The sequence below is a fragment of the Bubalus bubalis genome, chromosome 1 (assembly GCF_019923935.1).
Source record: "Bubalus bubalis isolate 160015118507 breed Murrah chromosome 1, NDDB_SH_1, whole genome shotgun sequence".
Lineage (NCBI taxonomy): Eukaryota > Metazoa > Chordata > Mammalia > Artiodactyla > Bovidae > Bubalus > Bubalus bubalis.
In genome coordinates, this window is record NC_059157.1 from 70156158 (window position 1) to 70177149 (window position 20992).

Sequence of the window (20992 nt, forward strand, 5' to 3'; positions counted from 1 at the left end):
ACCATAATACAAAGGGATCCCTTCTTCCTGAAGTCCTGTGACCCTTATGATGTATGCTAAAATTTAACTGCTTCTCTGCTCTGAAAGAACCTCTGTCATAGTTCTTACCACAGTCTTACAGAACTGTTCTTTTAATTTTGTTGTTGTTGTTGTTTTCATCATGATCATGTTTTGTATTTTCTATTAGAATGTAAGTACCTTCATGGCTGCAATGTAGATGCTTTTTATCTGTGTATCTTTGGTGCCCAGTTGTTGTTGTTCGGTCACTCAGTCATGTCCATCTCTGTGACCCCTTGGTCTGCAGCATGCCAGGCTTCCCTGTCCTTCACTATCTCTCGGAGCTTACTCATACTCATGTCCATTGAGTTGGTGATGCCATCCAACCATCTCGTCCTCTGTCATACCCTTCTCCTCCTGCCTTCAGTCTTTCTCAGCATCAAGGTCTTTTCCAATGTAACCATCTTCATATCAGGTGGCCAAAGGATTGGAGCTTCAGTTTCAGCATCAGTCCTTCCAGTGAATATTCAGGACTGATTTCCTTTAGGATTGACTGGTTTGATCTCCTTGCAGTCCAAGGGACACTCAAGAGTCTTCTCCAACACCGCAGTTCAAAAGCATCAATTCTTCGGCACTCAGCCTTCTTTATGGTCCAAATCTCACATCCATACATGACTACTGGAAAAACCATAGCTTTGACTAGATATAACTTTGTCGGTAAAGTAATGTCTCTGCTTTTTAATATGCTGTCTAGGTTGGTCATAGCTTTTCATCCAAGAAGCAAGCGTCTTTTAATTCCATGGCTGCAGTCACTATCTGCAGTGATTCTGGAGCCCAAGAAAATAAAATCTGTAATTGTTTCCATTGCTTCCCCATCTATTTCCCATGAAGTGATGGAACCAGATGCCATGATCTTAGTTTTTTGAATGTTCAGTTTTAAGCCAGTTTTTTCACTTTCTTCTTTCACCTTCATTTAAAAGTTCTCTAGTTCCTTTTTGCTTTCTGCCATGAGGATGGTGTCATCTGCATATCTGAGGTTATTGATATGTCAATATTTTGAATACTTTTTAAGTTTCTAGTGCCCAGTAGAGGAACATAATAATTGCCAAATGCTTATTAATCTAAGTGAAATGAATTAGTCAACCACTCTCATGTGTTTTTGTATATTGTTAGTTATCTCTGTATGTAATTCCCGTACCTTCAATTTGATGTTTTCAACACTTCAGCTCCTCAAATCTAGAATATAAGCACTCTAAGCATTTGAGAATATCATATTCTATGCCTTCTGGTATCCCTGTGCACAATGTCTTGCAAATATTGTAAGAGCAATTCATGTTTGTCAATAGATTGATGCCACAGGAAGTAGATATTTGAGTAATGCAATGACTTTTTATCTGTCTTCATTCAAAACACAAAACCATGTGGGGATACCATGTTTATTTATTAAAAACTTTAGAATACCATTAAAAATCTACTTTTTCTTTGCAAGAGTATGGACTGCAAGATTTGCAATGTACATTTAAAATGTGTCTACTAATACATGTACTTCTTTCCTCACATTTGATAGAGTGCTCTTTTTTTTCCCATTGTATTTTGAGAAATACTTAAAAATAAATCAACATCTGTAGCCTCGGTCTCGCACTGAGCAGTCCACCTCGTACCAGATTTTCTCTTTGATGTATTTTTCTTTGTCAACAGTTTATTTTACACACTTTCTTTCCTTTTAAATTATAGCTCCTCCACAGTTTGTGGTTAGGCCAAGAGATCAGATTGTTGCTCAAGGTCGAACAGTGACATTTCCCTGTGAAACTAAAGGAAACCCACAGCCAGCAGTTTTTTGGCAAAAAGAAGGCAGCCAGGTGAGTGCAAGCTTTGACTGCTTTTCTGAAATCTCTGAACTCCCCCGTCTCTGGTGGTCCTCAAAGTCTGTCTTGCCTTTCTTGTTATCAATGTTGAATGTATTTTATTTCTAAAAGAGAGACCAGTTGATTCTAAAAATAAGAGAGAATCAGATGTTTTATTTTTTTGAGTGTTAATTTAAAAAAATTTTTTTGAGTGTTAATTTTTAAAAATTTTTATCTTACATAGAAGAGATACAATACATTGTGACTAAATTACCTGAAAAAGTCTAACCTGCCGCTGTTTAAAATCTCTTAACAGAAGGATCAGCTTGCTTTCTTGCATTGAGCAAGAAATTTGCTTTCTTAATTTAGTTAGTGTATCTATAAAGCACTTAGAACATCCTGGGTACATGTAAACAGTCAAAAATATTTCTGTTATTAATTAGTCTAGAAACCAGTTTCAGCCCCCTTTCATAAATAGATAGTATAAATACCTTTTCTTTATCATTAATTTAAACATGCTTCCATTTAAGAGTAGTAGAAATATTTTCTTCCATCACCCCTCTGGATTCTCTCATAGTGGAATTAGACAGGAAATAATACATTAAATAGCAGAAAAAAGCAAAACCTGTCTGATCTTTGCTGTGTCCTGATTTGTCCTCTCGGGCCCTCTCTGGACAGCAGGATCTCTCAGACTCTACTAGAAGCAAATTGAATTGAATGTACCACTTTTCTCATTTAGAACTTGGTCCAGGCTTAGGCAAGCTCAAGCCTCTAGGTTCTGAAGCAATGAGTGGAACTTCCCCTTAAACCAGAATAGAAATTGAGTTCTTTGTCTAAGAATTTAATCTGTGCATTCCCAAGGGAATTCTAGGGAACTCCTTAGAGATATTTTTGTTCTAGACGCTCCAGAGCCGTGTAGGTCTTAGGAAGGGACCCACTGGTGTTGCTCCTTAACACCCTCTGTTGTTAGTCCAAGTTTTAGATGAATTTCCTGGACAAATAGAAAACGATGACTAAAAGACTCAAGCAGTCTAAAAACTTTGCCAGAGATAGAAAACGCTTTAGACGAAATTAAGAGAACCTGTTGATCAAAACTCACGTAAGACCGTCTTGGAGGAGGTTCCTCTCAGGCGGTCCCCATCAGCCAGTGTCATTTTTCGTTCTTCCAGATTCCCATACAGCTCACTCCACACCAGCAGTTTTAGCCTCTCAGTATGGATGGGCAACTTATATTTCTCCCTTTCTGCAGTGCTTTGTGTTGGACTCACTTCCCCCATAATTTGTGGGATGTAAAGACAGTGGTGGGAAGGATAAGGTAAAGTTCTGGCCACTGCCTCATCCCACATCAGGGTGGTTCCAAGAATTAATTGCCATTATTTTCTATCAGTTAGTAATGATACAGTTGGGCTCCCCTGAAAGCTCAGTCCGTAAAGAATCTACCTGCAATGCAGGAGACCCTGGTTCAATTCCTGGTTAGGAAGATCCGCTGGAGAAGGAATAGGGTACCCATTCCAGTATTCTTGGACTTCCCTTGTGGCTCAACTGGTAAAGAATCTGCCTATAATGAGGGAAACCTGGGTTTGATCTCTGGGTTGGGAAGATCCCCTGGAGAAGGGAAAGGCTACCCACTCCAGTATTCTGGCCTGGAGAATTCCATGGACTATACAGTTCATGGGGTTGCAAAGAGTTGGACACTACTGAGCGACTTTCAACTTTCACTTTCACTTTCAGTGATATAATTGGGCTTCCCTGGTGGCTCAGACGGTAAAGAATCTTCCTGCAATGTGGGAGACCTGGATTCAATCCCTGAGTGGGAAGATCCCCTGGAGAAGGGAATGGCTACCCACTCCACCAGTATTCTTGCCTGGAGAATTCCATGAACTGAGGAGCCTGGCAGGCTACAGTCCATGGGGTCACAAAGAGTTGGCCATAACTGAGCAACTAACACACTCACAACTTTACAATAGATTTCTCCTCTTCGAGTTCCTTGATTCTTAAAAATCGCTTTCAGATGAAAACATCCCAAACTCTAAAGTGAGTGTAAAGCAACATGATACACTTATAACACACTTGAATATGTACACACACACATACACACAGACATATACCCTGAAAAAAGGAAAGAATTCTAAAGTCATTTTCCCTCCTTATGATTTTATAATCTTTGTAGCACAGCTTAACTTTACTGAAGCTTAGTTTTTAATCCAAAATATGAAGATAAGGTATCTTAATTCACATAAGTTTTGAAGATTATGTGATTGTTTATATGTCAAAGTGCTTTATACATTTTGAAGGTTAGAAATTGGAAAAATGCAGAATGCACCTGCCTTGCCTTGTTCCTGGCTGAAGTGGCGAGTTTATGTTCTGCTCAGGCCGGGCTGCTTGGGCTCCCTCTGCCTAGGTACAGAGGCTCAGTACCACTCTGGTCGCCACTGTCCCTAGACTCACCCCATGCCTGAGAAGGCTGGGAGCCTTGAACCTGGAGAGACCTGAGTTTCTACTTCATGCCTGTATCCCCTTCCCCCCACCCACTCTGGGGGCTGTGGGGTCCACAGAAGTTACTCCCGCAAGCCACTGATAGTGAATATATATTCGTGAGCATAATATTTATAAATGATGCAAATATAATGATCTAAAGCCATTTGATTGTTGCACATTCACACTTTAAATCATGTAGTGAGTCAAATCTCATTGTATCTATTATCATGTAGATTCAGCTTTTTTGTGTGTAAATTACATGCCCTCAAATGCTCCAGTTTTTTACACGCTATTGCATAAAATGTGTATTGGTCTTGTGGCCCAACAAACATGATATTTAAATATGCTACACTGTGTTTTAATTTTTTATACAAGTAATGATCAAATAGCATTAAAATATTTCTTTTGCTATTATTTGACAAAGTGGCATGTATTAATTCCAGAGATATTAATCTCTGGGAAAAAGACTTCCAGCTAGGTGATTTGATTTGATTATAATCTTAGATCTGGTTTTCTTCACCTATCTCCCTCACATCAGAAAGAGGGTTTGGGGAGGGAGGAAAGGGGATAGAGAGGGGAAGAGAAAGGAGATTGTGAATGAGAACAGAAGAGAAATGCTTGAGCAAATTGTAAAATTTCAAATCATGAATTAGAACGTTAGGAAAAATAAATTGGTCTTACTGTCCGCAGTATCCAATTTTTACAGTGATCTATGACTATCCATCAGTAGAGAGAGTTAAGAGCCTGGACTTAATGGTCCATATTCCTCAATATGTGCTGATAATGCCAATTAGCACTAATAGGATACCCAGGCACCTCAAGCAAGAGGAGCTCTGTAGAATTCCTGGTTTTTGCTTGTAATCCATTTCCTTTTGCCTATGTCTTACAAGCAGGGAATAAAGATGATGGGTTAACCTCAATCATATGCCATTTTCCATGTCAACGAATCATTTAGAAGGTGGACTGATAATACATTGTAGAGGAAGAGATCCCGGAGAGAATTAAGCCCATCTGATGTATTAGTGCTATGTAAATTAGTATTCTAATGGCTAATTGTAGGGTAGGAAAGTGCAGACTTTGAGTTATTGTATCATTTTCAACTGGCTTTAAAATTTAGACCCTTCTCCTTCAGATGGTTTATTTCAGTAATATATTTGAACTCCACAGGAAAATTAGCTTCTTCTCAAATTATGCTTTATGTGTTTGAAAAAGTCTAGCCTTATATATTAATAGTAAATAATACAAATTTTATGGGAGGGCAATAGCCTTTTGAAATTATATTCCTGACATGCTAGCAAATACCACTTCTTTTTGAAAGGGTTTAATAACATGGTAATGTTTATGTAAAGTGGGCTTATAGTGTCACACTCGAATCTAATAAAGTGGACATCCATCAAGTTGCAATAAAGAGAAGAGCTTCTAATTAAAGTAGGACATCGTTCACAGGATTAAAGTCATTTAGTGTAATTGAAAAGTGTTAATACCCTATTTTATCCTCTTCCATTGGTATTCCTTCAAGGGTAAAAACATTTTAAGGTGAAAATGTGTCTTATGCCTTTAATTGAATGTTATTACCTCCTGATTGTAACGTATTGGAACTGTTTAATTACAAACCTGGAAAATTAATTACTATATGGAGAAACAGATCCCAGAGGGTTATAATGTTCTTTTTTTGGTAAGTAAATACAACATAAAAATTGATACATCCTTATTTATAATTCAACTTGGAAGCATGTCTCAATATGATTTATTATACCCAAATGTTTTTCTTAATTGAACCACAATAAAGCAGCATAGGTCATCCAAGTTAACATTACTGCTTTCTTATAAGAACTTTTACAAATGTGTGATTTAGCTGTTTGTCATAATACAAGATATATAGTCAACTAGAGAACTTTTTATTTTATTATTTTTTTTAATTTTATTTTATTTTTAAACTTTACAAAATTGTATTAGTTTTGCCAAATATCAAAATGAATCCACCACAGGTATACATGTGTTCCCCATCCTGAACCCTCCTCCCTCCTCCCTCCCCATACCATCCCTCTGGGTCGTCCCAGTGCACCAGCCCCAAGCATCCAGTATCATGCATCGAACCTGGACTGGCAACTCGTTTCATACATGATATTTTACATGTTTCAATGCCATTCTCCCAAATCTTCCCACCCTCTCCCTCTCCAACAGAGTCCATAAGACTGTTCTATACATCAGTGTCTCTTTTGCTGTGTCATACACAGGGTTATTGTTACCATCTTTCTAAATTCCATACATATGCTTTAGTATACTGTATTGATGTTTTTCTTTCTGGCTTACTTCACTCTGTATAATAGGCTCCAGTTTCATCCACCTCATTAGAACTGATTCAAATGTATCCTTTTTAATGGCTGAGTAATACTCCACTGTGTATATGTACCATAGCTTTCTTATCCATTCATCTGCTGATGGACATCTAGGTTGCTTCCATGTCCTGGCTATTATAAACAGTGCTGTGATGAACATTGGGGTACATGTGTCTCTTTCCCTTCTGGTTTCCTCAGTGTGTATACCCAGCAGTGGGATTGCTGGATCATAAGGCAGTTCTTTTTTAAAAAGAGTAATGTTAAAAAATTCTTGAGCATCACATGCATGCTTCAGAAACGTCCCACATCTTCCTTACATTTTCAGTGGTTTGGTTAATCTTGCTTAGATGGTAGCATTTACTAGCATTTATACCTAGCTCCTTTCAAAGCTGTTACAACCTGCAGAATTCTTACAGCAGAAGTAGATTCAGCTGTCTGTCTGTCAGTCTCAGTCACATTTTTGAACACCTTTAGAAGAAATTCAGTGAATTACATCAAATAGTTAAAAAGATCAACAGAATATGCAGTTTATAAATCACATACATAGTGTTACATTCCAGATTCTCACAGTGTCTTAAGTGTTGAATCAGGTAAGTGTTATTATGCCCATTTTACAGATGGGGAAATCATGTTTCAAAAATATTCAGTAACTCACAGAAAGTCAGGAAATAAAAGGCCCGAATAAAGACCTAGATTTTTTAGATGATTGTTCCTTCAGTGAGGGCATGAAATTTCCTGATGAAACTCACTCTGTGACATCTAAACATTTCAGCACCATATTTTTTAAATCTATGTATTTTCTTTTTTTCAACCACATTTCTCTCATTGCAATAGCTGTTGATATAACTTTCCTAATGAGTGAGAAGAGAATATTGATAAAATTGTGTTTGTTTCCACAGAACCTGCTCTTCCCAAATCAACCCCAACAGCCCAACAGTAGGTGTTCTGTGTCACCAACTGGGGACCTTACCATTACCAACATTCAGCGTTCGGACGCGGGTTACTACATCTGTCAGGCCCTCACCGTGGCAGGAAGTATTTTAGCAAAAGCTCAACTGGAAGTGACTGATGGTGCGATATTATTAGATTTGTTTTCTGAAAATAATTATCTTTATTTCAAAGGACGAAATTTTCTGATTTCTTAAATCATTAAAATGAATGCTTATCTTGTAAGTTTGAATCTAGATAAAATGACATTTTTCATGGTTTCTAATTCTCCCTGATCTATTTACATGGTTTATTTTCCCCAGGAAGAACATCCAAAACAATCTATTTTTTTCTAAAAACTATTGCGATGCATTATTTTAGTGAAATAGAAATAGGCACGCCATCTGTATACCTAATCTTATGCCGACATGATTACTTTTAAAGAATAGTGATAATTTTATTTTACTAGAGGAGAAAAGATACCGTCTTTATTATCAGGAAACAGAGATGACTTTTTAAGTTAGCTAATCACATCATCCTACCCCACCCCAAATTGTGATGGCTCTGAACATTTTTTTTACAACTTGTTGGAATTTTAATTTCTACATTGATTTTTCCTTAAGTAAGCAATCACAAAGTCAAGATTGTTTTGCAAGAAGGTTCTGTCGAGGTTACAGAGTTATTGATTTTAACAGTAAAGAAATCTAACTTCAAGACCTAAACATACACACACACATACACACACGTAACTTATTATAAATAACTCTGACTCTAAATATTAACTTGCTGATGATATATTGGCTGATGACTTCACAACCCTGAATATTCATTGGAAGGACTGATGCTGAAGCTGAAACTCCAATACTTTGGCCATCTGATGCAAAGAACTGACTCATTGGAAAAGACCCTGATTCTAGGAAAGATTGAAGAGAAAAGAGAAGAGGGCAGCAGAGGATAAGAAGGTTCGGTAGCATCACCAACTTAATGGACAAGAATTTGAGCAAACTCTGGGAGATAGTGAAGGATAGTGAAGCCTGGCGTGTTGCCGTCCATGAGGTCATAAAGACTTGGATCCGATGTAGCAGCTAAATGGCAACACCAATCCTATGATTTTTTTAAATTATACTTTCACTAAGTTAAACTAATCAAATACCTTGCAAGCTATGAATTGGAGAAGGAAATGGCAACCCATTCTAGTACTCTTGCCTGGAGAATTCCAAGGACAATAGGAGCCTGGCGGGTTACAGTCCATAGGATCAGAGTCAGACACGACTGTATGACTAACTTTAAGTTATGAATGGATGCCAAAATTATTTTTATTTGCATGTATGTATTACATATCTTAACTGAAACACCTAATTCATAGTGAAAGTTAAAAAATATATCTTCATGATCTGATTTTTTTTTTGCAAGGTCTTTTTTGTGACAGTTGACATGTAGGGAGTTTTAGATATTTTGTGAACCTCTGAGCATGAATTTAATCCATATTCTTGTATATTTTAGATTAACAATTCTCTCTTGCTGTATTATATTTGTGAGGTGTCTAATTCCCCCTCCCTTCTTTCTCCACCCTGGATGCTGGCATCTGAGATCCAAGAGCTTGGGCTGTGACCTCTCTGATTCTCTTCTTTTTCTGCTGAGCTTTTATACAATTCATATTTACATGTAGATTAAAAGGTCATTTAAAATTAATAGAAAGGCAATATTTTTTAATGTCTGTCCATGCTATTGCCTGATTCAGCACCATGTCAGGAATGGGAATAAATAGAACAGACTAACATTAGCTGCAGGGATATTGAGTCATTAACAGTCACACCTGCTGATATGGCAGAGATTTACTGCTATGGAACTGAAAGATGTCAGGTTCATGGGTAACAGTGCCAAGAAATTCTTCCTTTAGATGGGTAAGTCCTTTGACCCTTCAAATATCCATATTTATTAAAAAAAATAAAATATATTTATTAATCTTTTTAAGTTCCTATGTTTCCTACTAGAATAAATATATTAATGATTATATTAATAAAATATTATTTTAATATATAATCAATATTTATAAATATTTTATATAGCTATAAATAATATATAAATATATAATAAATATTTATATTTTATTTGTTTTTCTTCTACTAGAAAAAATGTCTAGAAACATATACTTGGAAAATAAGATATTTAGGCAAGACTTTTATTCTATGCTACTATGAAACACTCCAAATATAATGCGTAAGAGCTCTACTGTAATCTAGCTGCTCATGCTATTTTAAAAGAGGCAGGCTTGTAAATGTTTTTAAATGAAGAAGTTGTTATGCAGAAGGCAAACCATATTTGTAGAAAACAAAATTGATATAGAAGAGCCAGTTGATGTGACTGCTGTGGATCATGAAACAAGTAGATATTCAAAATTATGCCTGATATAATGAACAGGAAGGGCTTCCCAGGTGACTCAGTGATAAAGGATCCGCCTGTCAATGCAACAGATATGGGTTTGATCCCTGGGTTGGGAAGATCCCCTGGAGGAGGAAATGACAGCCCACTTCAGTATCCTTGTCTGGGAAATCCAACGGACAAAGGAGCCTGGCAGGCTGCAGTCCATGGAGTCACAGAGTCAGACATGACTTAGCGACTGAAGAACAATGAAACGGAAAGTTTGTTTTGAGAAATTATGTTTGTTGGTGACACAGTATTTCAAATTGGTAGTAATTATAGCTTTGTTTCTGTGGTCAGACTTAAAATGAGTGATAAGGAAATTTGATGACTCTTTGTTGGTTTGGAGCATAGTTGCTTTACACTGTGTCAGTTTCTGCTGTAGAGCAGCATCAGCAATATGTATATATATATCCCCTCTTTTTTGGATTTCCTTCCCATTGAGGTCACCACAGAGCATGGAGTAGAGTTCTCTGTGCTATACAGTAGGTTCTCATTAGATATCTATTTTATACATAGTATCAGTAGTGTATATATGTCAGTCCCAATCTCCCAGTTCATCCCATCCCACCCTGAATTGAAATGGCTCTAAACATTTTGTTACAACTTGTTTGAATTTTAATTTCTGCATTGATTTTTACTTGAATAAGCAATCACAAAGGCAAATCATTTTGCAAGAACGTTGCATGTAGGTTATACAGTTGTTGATTTTGACGTTAAAGAAATCTAACTTTGAGATCTAAACACACACACACACCCCTTATTATATATAACTCTGTCTCTAAATATTAACTTGCTGATGACGTATTAGCTGATGACTTCTGCTTTTATTCATAGTTTTGAATTATTCAGATTAGTTAACAGTTTAATAATATGTAAGCCATCATCTTCATTTTGAACATGTTGTTTGGTATGATCTAGGGTGATTTAGAGCCAAATGAAGTTCCAGTGTAGAATGAAAACATATGTCATGTTCAGAAAAACAAGCAAAACATCTATAGCAATGTTTTCTGTAATTACATTTTTGTACTTACTTCTTGGAAATATTTTTAACTCAAGTATTCACATGAGAGGAGATGATTAATGGTGATGAAAGGTGCTATTGAGTGATAATTTTACTGATATATAGATAGAGCTAAGATGTTTTAATACACTTGAATTTCAAAATATCCCTTTAAAATACCTTCTCATAATTTGTTAACTCTATTCTTCATTTCTTTTCTTCTCCCGTTTTTTTCTCTCAGAAAAGTAGAAAATTGCAGTGAGAGTTTGGAGTAGAGCCAATAGAATCTATAAGGACTAGAGAGAAGAAATGTATTTATATATTATATTGACAACAGATGTCGCAATGATCTTGTATGAATGGTTTACTGAGGATTTATAATGCATAGTTAGAAAAAACCATGCGACTGTTCACAGGTCACTGGAAGCCCTAAATGTTCATTTAACCTCCGACCTTAGTGTCATGGAAACTTGTGGTCATCTTTCACCCATAACATCCTTGAAACTGAAAGTTCTTTCTGGCCAGGAGATTTTCAATTACTTTATTGATCAAATCCATTTACAAGACAATGAGCTACTCATTTGGGCAGTAAAAAAAGAGAAAAAGAAACTAATCAGATGTCCTTTGCCTATATCTAATGATTTCACGGATATGACAGTAAAAGCAAGTTACAAGTTGCCTGAATTCTATATATTTATTTCATTTGATGCAAAGAAGTAACATTATATAAAATGTAATAAATAGCTTAATTTCTGTTAATACTGACCCATTTTTCTCACTGAATTTTAAAAATCATAATGTTTGGAGAATTAGCCTTCCATTTTTGACTTATAAATAAAATAAATTCCATGAAGCTTTCAACTTGAATAACTATTTGCACAATTATTGCCAGATATGTCAGAATTGGTTTAATATTACACTTTCATGATCGCTCTCATTTAATTTACTTCTGAAATGAAAAATTTGAACAAGAAAATCAGTGAACTAAATGGTTCTAATTTTTGTGACCACTACACAGAGAATACTGTTTTCCTTAGGTTTTTACAAGATTTTCTATATATACACACATTTTAATACACATTTGGATGTAGTAGGTGTAGGTTGACTTTAAGTCCACTCTGTTTTAACATGCCAGGACACATGTATCATAACCTCTGTTTTAAATCAAAATTGGTTGGCTTTCTCATGGTAGGCTCTGAAAGGGCTATTAATATTTTTCCCTAAAACTGTAAAGTCTAGCAATAAAAATGCATCTAGACTGAAAAATAAACAAACATATAAACTAGTATTTGTAGAAGCTGGTAGACAAAGGAAATTAGAGCATTAATAAGCAAAATTACTTTTTTTGATTATGTACATTATAATACAAGATGACTTTCTTGAGAAAAGACACTCTTCACAGTTGCTTAACAGTAATTCAAATTCACTATTTTTTCTTTCTGTGGAAGTTATGTATGTATTTAAATATTATATACATATAGTAAAAATATAATAAAGAGCAAATATATATAATTAAGCAAAACCTATGTAAAGTTTATAAAACTTTCTCTTCAGAAATCTTTCCTTGGACCTGGATATAAATCTCAATATGCCATGGTTTTCTAATGAGTTGTAGATGAAAACTTGCCTCTAATTGATTCCATATTTTCATCACACATTTAAATATTACTGTATATTTTGATATGCTTCCTAAATCATTATATAATACTTCTAAAGGTCCTGATGATACTGCTACAAATCAACATTTGATTTAAAAAGCACAGTGACCTAAGTTCATGAAATTATGGAAAATTTACTTGAATACAGGAATTGATATATATGTAAATGCAAGTTTTTCACAAAAGTCCTATTTTTGTCTTGTCATATATATATTCTTAACTAGATGATTTTTTTGCTGAATTGTGCAAACTAATTAAATTATATCACCCAAATTATATTACCATAATTTAGAGCAATGAAGCAATTTTGGAAATAAAGTATTTATAGTCTAATGTATTATCATGAAAAATATTATATCTATATAAATAAAACGTAACTGGTACTATGAAGGTAAATTGGCCATTTTATGAACGATGGTCATAAGCTCTCCACATTTTCATTTTCATTTTAATATGATTAACTCTTTCAATAATACTAAACATTTCTAAGATGTCAGAGCTCATCTTATCATCATCTTAGTTACAGGTAAGTCAGAGTAAATAGTAAATAATAATATGGCTTCAGTAAAATATGTACAGATGTATGTGTAGTATGTTTAGATGATAAATTTATACTGGGTATAGAATATACAGAAAAAAGTATAAGTAACATGTATGACTTTGGGGCTTTAATCTTACTTTTGCTATGACTACTGATGATATAAAAATTCCTAAATTTCATAAAAGTTAAAATATTCTGAAAATGTTTTTGTGTTTTAGTTTTGACAGATAGACCTCCACCTATAATTCTACAAGGCCCAGCCAACCAGACGTTAGCAGTAGATGGCACAGCATTACTGAAATGTAAAGCTACTGGTGACCCTCTTCCTGTAATTAGCTGGTTAAAGGAGGGATTTACTTTTCTGGGTAGAGATCCGAGAGCAACTATACAAGAACAAGGAACCTTGCAGATTAAGAACTTAAGGGTAAGTAATGTTGAGTTTGTATTTGGATCTTCCTCTCAACATAAGTATGTATATCCCTAGGGAATCACTCCATTGGGAAATTAAATCCTACATGCCTGTATGATCGCTGTACATTTGATTATAGACCATGTTATTTCTTATTTTACAAATGACAAACTGAAATCAGAGGGAAGTTCTAAATGAAATTAGAAGGAAGTGCATTGTCCTTACATTAATCATAAGTTCATAACAGACCTAGAAACTTTCTATTCTTCATTCAACCCCATATGTATGTGATCAATGAAACTAAAAAGGTTAAGCACGTAAAGTTAATGATAGTAATGGTATATTTAAAATAGTTTGAAAAAAATAAAATAATTTGAAAGTGACAAATGTGTCTGTTCTACTCTCATGAACAAGGGAATTTCTAAGGAAATGAGGATAAAGCAGTTCAGTCAAATACTTATGCGGAGAATAAGAAAGAGATGAGACTGGTAAGGACACAGGAAGCAGGTTTGGCTAGTTCATAAAAAATCTTATAGTTTAGGCAAAGTTGCTGTGCAGTTTAGATTTAAATCTGTGGACAGCAGCAAGCCATTGCTGATCTTTTAGTGGAAAATGATAGACAATGATCGTTCCTGCCAACTTACCAAATTAGACTTGTTTTCAGAGCTACTCAAAACAAAGTTTATTTCTGAATATTGTATTAGCTATCTACTATGTGTAACAGTATTAGCAAATACCTAGAGGCTTGAAGCAGCGCATATTTATGACTTATAGCTTCTGTTAGTTAGGAACCTGGGCATAATTTATCAAGGCCTACCCTAGGGTCTCGGAAAGCTTTTGTCAGGTTTGTAGTCTCATCTGAAAATTGACTGTGGATCAGTTTGCTTTCAAACAAAATGGTTGTTAGCATTCAGTTCCTAATGGCTTTCGAACTGGTGACCTCAGCTTCTTGCTTCTTGTTGACTGAAGGTTGCTTGTGGTTCCTTACCATGTGGATATCCCCAATACTTGCTTCCTCAAAATCAACAAGGAAGACAGTCTTTTAGCAAACAGGATTACTACCCTATATAACAATCACAAATGTGACATCTTGTCACCCATGCTGTATTCTGTTGCCCAGGAGTAAGTCAATAGGTCCCTTACGCATTTGAGGTGAGTCAATACCAGAAGGATGTTGTCATGGGGACCACCTGCCCTACGCAAGTATATTCAATTCATTCAACCAAATATAGAAAGCCTCCCTTCCATATAGCAAGTACTGTGCTAAAGCTCAAGACTATGTCAGAATAGTCATAAGACTGGGAATGAGGGCCTGACTTAGGGTGGTTGATGTGATAGAACATGAAGAAAAATTGATTGAAAATGATTCAGTGAAAAAACAGTTGGTAGAATCTGGTATCTAGGTATAAATTGGGAACCAAGGTGATTAAAAAAGAAACAAACAAAATGATGTTGTATTTTCCCATTCAGAAGCCGGAGGAATACGGTAAAATAGTTATTACATGTATTATCAAATGATCACCACAGGCCGTATTTTTTACAATGTGAAGTATTTGAAATCACATGTTTATCAGGTGTGTCAAATACAGATACCTTACAAAAAGGAAGAATAACTGTTTTTTAGTGTGCACATGCACAGACACAAATCTTTAACTTGTTATTAAAGTGAATGTGTATAATTTTTATTTTAATTTTGAGACAGGCATTGCTCTAAGTAGACAAAATCCTGTCAAGTTTTATTTGAAGAAAAATTATATAGGTTTTTCACCTTTGTTTATTATAAATTAATTGTAAACCTTCCTTCGATAAAATGGGAGTCATTTAAAAATTAATGCCAACTTTCCTTGAGTAAACAATTTAACCACTTTCTTTGAGCCAAAGGCAGAATTTTTTTGGGCCACAGATGATAATGCATTTCCACTGTATTAAAGGGTGTATTTGAACAGTCAAGACCCTCAGTCGTGCTTAAAAGTAGTAATTAAAGGTGGGTGCTTGATGATGTCAAAGAAACTTTGAGCCTTCTGTCAGGCTCCTAAGTAGTCTTTCATAGATGCCTACGTCTGGGGGCTTGTCTTCAGCCAACTACACAAGGAGAAAAGTAGGTGAGAGTACCAGCACATTGTCTCTTTTTTAAAACACTTGGTTAAAAATAAAAGGAGAAGGATAGGAAAGATACAAAGCACTCATGACCAGAAAATATATTATTTAAAGTTAAGGAATAAAAATGAATGTGGTAATGATAATGGTGAAATAAGACTGAGCTTTACTAATGATATTTAGGATTTTCATATCACTTCTGATAAAATTCCATAATGAAAATGTTATTTTTCTGTAAGATGACTGTCTTTAACAGGAAATAAAATGTTTTACAGTACTTCACTAAAACAGTCAAAAGAAGGTTTCTGTAGGTCATATTTCTTTGTGTCTCACTTTCTTTTTCAGCACTTAATGCAAAGGGGGAAAAATTGGGTGATGAACACTGTATACTTATGGTCCAGCTAATTGGTAATTGAATCTGTTTCTTTTGGGAAGTAGAATATTCTAATACTCATTAAAACCTACCTACCACAGCTAATGTCAAACTCGTATCTCCACATAATGACAAGGAGATGCAGTTAAGAAGCATTACCTACCTATTCTTCTTTTAGCATTTGCACATAATAACAAGTGCTACATTTTAGTTCAACTGCTATAATAAAATGCAAATTCTTTACTCTTTCACAGACCATATTCAAATGAACATCCCATTAAAATCCAACCTTGACTCATTATATTTAGTTTGTGAGTGATACTTCTTAAATGCAAAGATTTCTAATGACTATAATGCGTGCATAGCCACATTTGAAAAAATGGCTTTTTCTATAATGGCTATCCCCCATCATTCATCGGCATAATAGAAGACAATTGTACAAAGATATTATAGCAAAGAATGACATGCCAGAGCAATTTGAAACTTAAGTTAGAATACACAATGACATTTAAAATCAATTAAAATGGTGGAGCCACAGTAACATCTAGGCACTAATGATTTACCCAAGAATCAATTGTGGAAGGTTGAGTCATCACTTACATATTGAACCCAGCAGATACTATATTCCATGAACTCGTATTTTATCAACAAGTAGACTCATGTTCATCATGAAATTGTACTTCTGTATCTTCTGCTTTGCCTTACTTTGATCATCCGTTTCTCTTCCCAGTCTCAATTTTCCTTCACACCTAAACTATTGTGAATGAATGTTGTTTGTAATGTCAGCCCATGGGGCTCCACCACAGGGAGGGCTTTTAATTTACATCTTATGATGTTGCAGTTTTTGTCAAGATATAATCACAGAATCTTCAGCCTTTAACATTTATAAAAGAGAACTCTTGATTATATTATCAACTATTCCTCAAATCTTTTACCACTAGTCAATGAATAACAAAAATGTTTTAAGTGTCAGGGGAGTGTATAATTTTCTCAGTTCTGTCTTGTCACAACAAAAATTTGAAGCGACGGACTTTATAGCCCTTGGCGTGTCACAGTTCTCGGATAGACTGTGCCTCAGCTCTTGGACAGATCAGTGTTACAGCTCTTCGACAGATCAGTGTTGCAGCTCCGTGTTACAGCTCAATTTTATTTAGAAAATAAAGGAAAATACATCCTCAAGGCATGACGGCATGCCAACCCAAAAGATGCAAAGAGAAGAGAGCGAGAGCACCCCGGCCCTTTGGCTCCTCTTTTTATTTGTTTTTTTTTCCTACTCCCCCCAGGCCTGCCTTATGTAAATTGGGCTAGACAGGGGTGCTGTTTGTTTTACCTGAGGTCTTCACTCTGGTCCTCGGACCTTCCTTTGTTCCATTTTCGGGCTTTTCCCTTCCTTGTCTTTTAGCCACCACCATTCTGGTCTCCTTTTCCCTATTCTAACTACCTAAAATAAGCAAGTAGATGGGGAAACAGTGGCTGACTTTATTTTTGGGGGCTCCAAAATCACTGCAGATGGTGACTGCAGCCATGAAATTAAAAGATGTTTACTCCTTGCAAGGAAAGTTATGACTGACCCAGACAGCATATTAAAAAACAGAGATATTATTTTGCCAACAAAAGTCCATCTAGTCAAGGCTATGGTTTTTCCAGTAGTCATGTACGGATGTGAGAGTTGGACTATAACGAAAGCTGAGTGCTGAAGAATTGATGCTTTTGACCTGTGGTGTTGGAGAAGACTTTTGAGAGTCCCTTTGACTGCAAGGAGAGCCAACCAGTCCATCCTAAAGGAGATCAGTCCTGGGAGTTCATGGAAGGACTGATGTTGAAGCTGAAACTCCAATACTTTGGCCACTTGATGTGAAGAGCTGACTCATTTAAAAGACCCTGATGCTGGGAAAGATTGAAGGCAGGAAGAAAAGGGGACGACAGATGAGATGGTTGGGTGGCATCACCAACTCAATGGAGATGAGTTTGAGTAGACTGGGAGTTGGCGATGGACAAGGAAGCCTGGCTTGCTGTGATCCATGGGGGTCGTGAAGAGTGGGACACAACTGAGTGACTGAATTGAACTGAACATAAGTAATCAGTGAATGAAGGTTTTAAGTATACTTTTAAAAATGTTATGTATTAGATAAGTTCTGTGACCCTTTTAGCTCTGTATTGCAATCGTTCTATAGATATCATTTATTTGATTTTAATGATATAACTTTATTTCATTCACTGTTACACTGTTACAACTTTAATGTGAGTACTGCACTCTTTAAAAGGAAAGATTCAGTTTTCCATTAAAAAAAAAAAGGTTTTTTCCCCCTTTTCACTTTTCTCCATATCTTAAAAAAAAAAAAAAAAAAAAAAAAAGAACTGTTGCCCCCCACCTCCATGTTATCTGAGTGCTTATTTACTTTATTTACTTCTGGGTGTATTTTATCATGTGAAGTAGAGTTTATTGATGACAACGAGGACAGCTTCACACTACTGACATTGCAGCCAGATTCTTTACTGTCTGGGCTACCAGGAAAGCCTGAATGTTTATAGGATTCTGAAAAATTCTCTCCTGAGTTATCCATATCTAACTCTGATACAGTGAAGCCCCAACATAAAATGGAGTTAACAGATAAGAAGATTGCCACGGAGGCAGATAGAAAACTATTAAAGTTTACAGACAACATTTAGTTGTAGAAATATAATAAGAATTTTTGAACCACTGTTATGAGCTTATTTTAATATTTCATGTGTATGTATGATTGAGTCTAGTGTATAATTCCAACAATCAAATGATATATTTTAGAAGTCAGATAGTGCCTTGTTGAGACTGAGTAATCATTCTACAAATCAATTAAAACAGTTTTATTCTCTCCCTTCTATGCACACTAGATTTCTGATACTGGCACTTATACTTGTGTGGCTACAAGTTCAAGTGGGGAGACTTCCTGGAGTGCTGTGCTGGATGTGACAGGTGAATTCTTTGTGAATTATTTTAACAAAAGAAATCTTGAGCCAGTTTTAGTGATTAGCTCATTATCAGATAACAAGTTAAAGAGAGAGCAAGATTTTAAATTTATTGACTGTAAAAACTAAGCTTTATGTCACTTTTTCATTTCTACCCTGCTTGGCACATAGCATTGCATATATGAAATTTGATACATTTGTCCTTAGTAATCTTACTATTTTCTCTGATTAAAGAACAAGCAGTTCAGGTGATCATGTGTGAAAGTAAATATTTTCTGATATTTAGGGAAAAAAACAAATATTCACTTTTCTACTTTTGATTCATGATGATGAATTGCTCACTGTCCATTCAAATTCTTTAATAGGCTATCTTCTGTCTTTTAAGCATCGTTGTCAGCTTATGCAACCAGAAATGAATTTTTTTCTGTTTGTTCTCTATAGAATCTGGAGCAACAATCAGTAAAAGTTATGATTTAAATGACCTACCTGGACCACCTTCCAAACCACAGGTCACTGATGTTACTAAGAACAGTGTCACCTTGTCCTGGCAACCAGGTACCCCTGGAATCCTTCCAGCAAGTGCATATATCATTGAGGCTTTCAGGTATGAGACAGTTTCTTTTTTCTCCATTGGGTTTTTGCTTTAGCTCCTATATCCTAAAATCTCAAGTGAGCTATCCTGCTGTTTTATTCTAAGGACATGTTTAACCAGTGCATTTTAAGAATTTATCTTTGGTATTTGACTTTATTCAATAATAGACTTTGGGTTTATTTTTCATTCATACCTTAATTATAACATTAAATATGCATCATCCTTGCCTATGTATATAGGCATCTAGTTATGACATCATCATTAGCTCTTTTCTTTAGCCTGACCATTGTAGGGATTTAAGATGAGAATTTTGGCTTTAGAACTAAGCAGGACATAATTTAATTAGGCACAAGCACTTTTTAAGTTACACAACTTGAGGCATGGAAACTTGGAACTTTACTTCCTAATAATTAGAGAAGAATTTGAAATAATTCCAGTGTTTTATGCTATATATTTGACTACATGTATTGGCTATGCCTAAGAGAAAATTAAAAAGTATAATTAAGAGATTGATTACAAGCACTTCTGATGGCTGAAAGGAAACATTAGGTCCAATCATTATTAGGAATAATTGCCCTCACCTTAGGGATATAGACTATAAATTAGCTAATACTGGTATAAAACTGTCTTATGAGAATTTGAAAAAAATAGTTATACTAATGAGAAAATGTAGCTTCATATTCAGTTTCAAACTGCTTCTATTTGCCATTATAAATATAGCGATAGCGCCTCTCCTTTTTAAGCATAAGGGCAAATCATCACTTTCATTTTAGATTTCCCTGATCTATTCAAGTTAATGATCAGTATCTAATTTTCAAATTTCACAACAGTGTTTCTCTGTAATTTTCATTACAGAGATGTAATGTATAAGGACTTCTGAAAATCAGACAGCCCTGAAAAATCACATTTTCTCCTCATTCTAAGCAAAAGTAGTATGTGAGCTTAGACAAAGGGCTTTGAAAGGGCATCCTATCTGTTAAGGGGTCCACACACACAGTCAGAGATATTTCACTATTCTGAGATGTGAAATCACAATTCTGTGTAATGTACAATTTTATTAAAAATGTGACCAAGGGAAAATATTCATTACATGCTTCCTTTCTTCTTTTACAGATATGTAGTTTTAGAAGGCTCTATTATAATATTGCATGTGGAATTGATGCAAAAGAAAACACAACTTGTAACAGGAAAATGTATTGGCATAATTTACTCTGTAGTCCATTTATTCTTTCTGCAGGTTAATTCTTTTCAAGGTATATATATACATTACGAGGACCATATTTATTGTATAAACTTGATGTTGTGATCTTGGCCTCTGTTCCTTTTACAGGTATTCATTTAGTGGGCTGCTGTGCTTTAGCAAAGGG

General features: G+C 35.3%; 1 protein-coding gene across 9 annotated transcripts in view; it reads left to right on the top strand.

The window, feature by feature from the left end:
- The window catches only part of ROBO2 (roundabout guidance receptor 2), a 663217-nt gene that overhangs the window by 540950 nt on the left and 101275 nt on the right, over positions 1 to 20992 (top strand). For all 9 annotated transcript variants that reach the window (XM_044940048.2, XM_044940051.2, XM_044940065.2 and 6 more), the window contains 5 exons: positions 1732 to 1856; positions 7558 to 7729; positions 13427 to 13632; positions 18959 to 19040; positions 19475 to 19637. In XM_044940048.2, coding sequence (XP_044795983.2) covers positions 1732 to 1856; positions 7558 to 7729; positions 13427 to 13632; positions 18959 to 19040; positions 19475 to 19637 — 748 coding nt within the window. The remainder of the gene's footprint in view (positions 1 to 1731; positions 1857 to 7557; positions 7730 to 13426; positions 13633 to 18958; positions 19041 to 19474; positions 19638 to 20992) is intronic.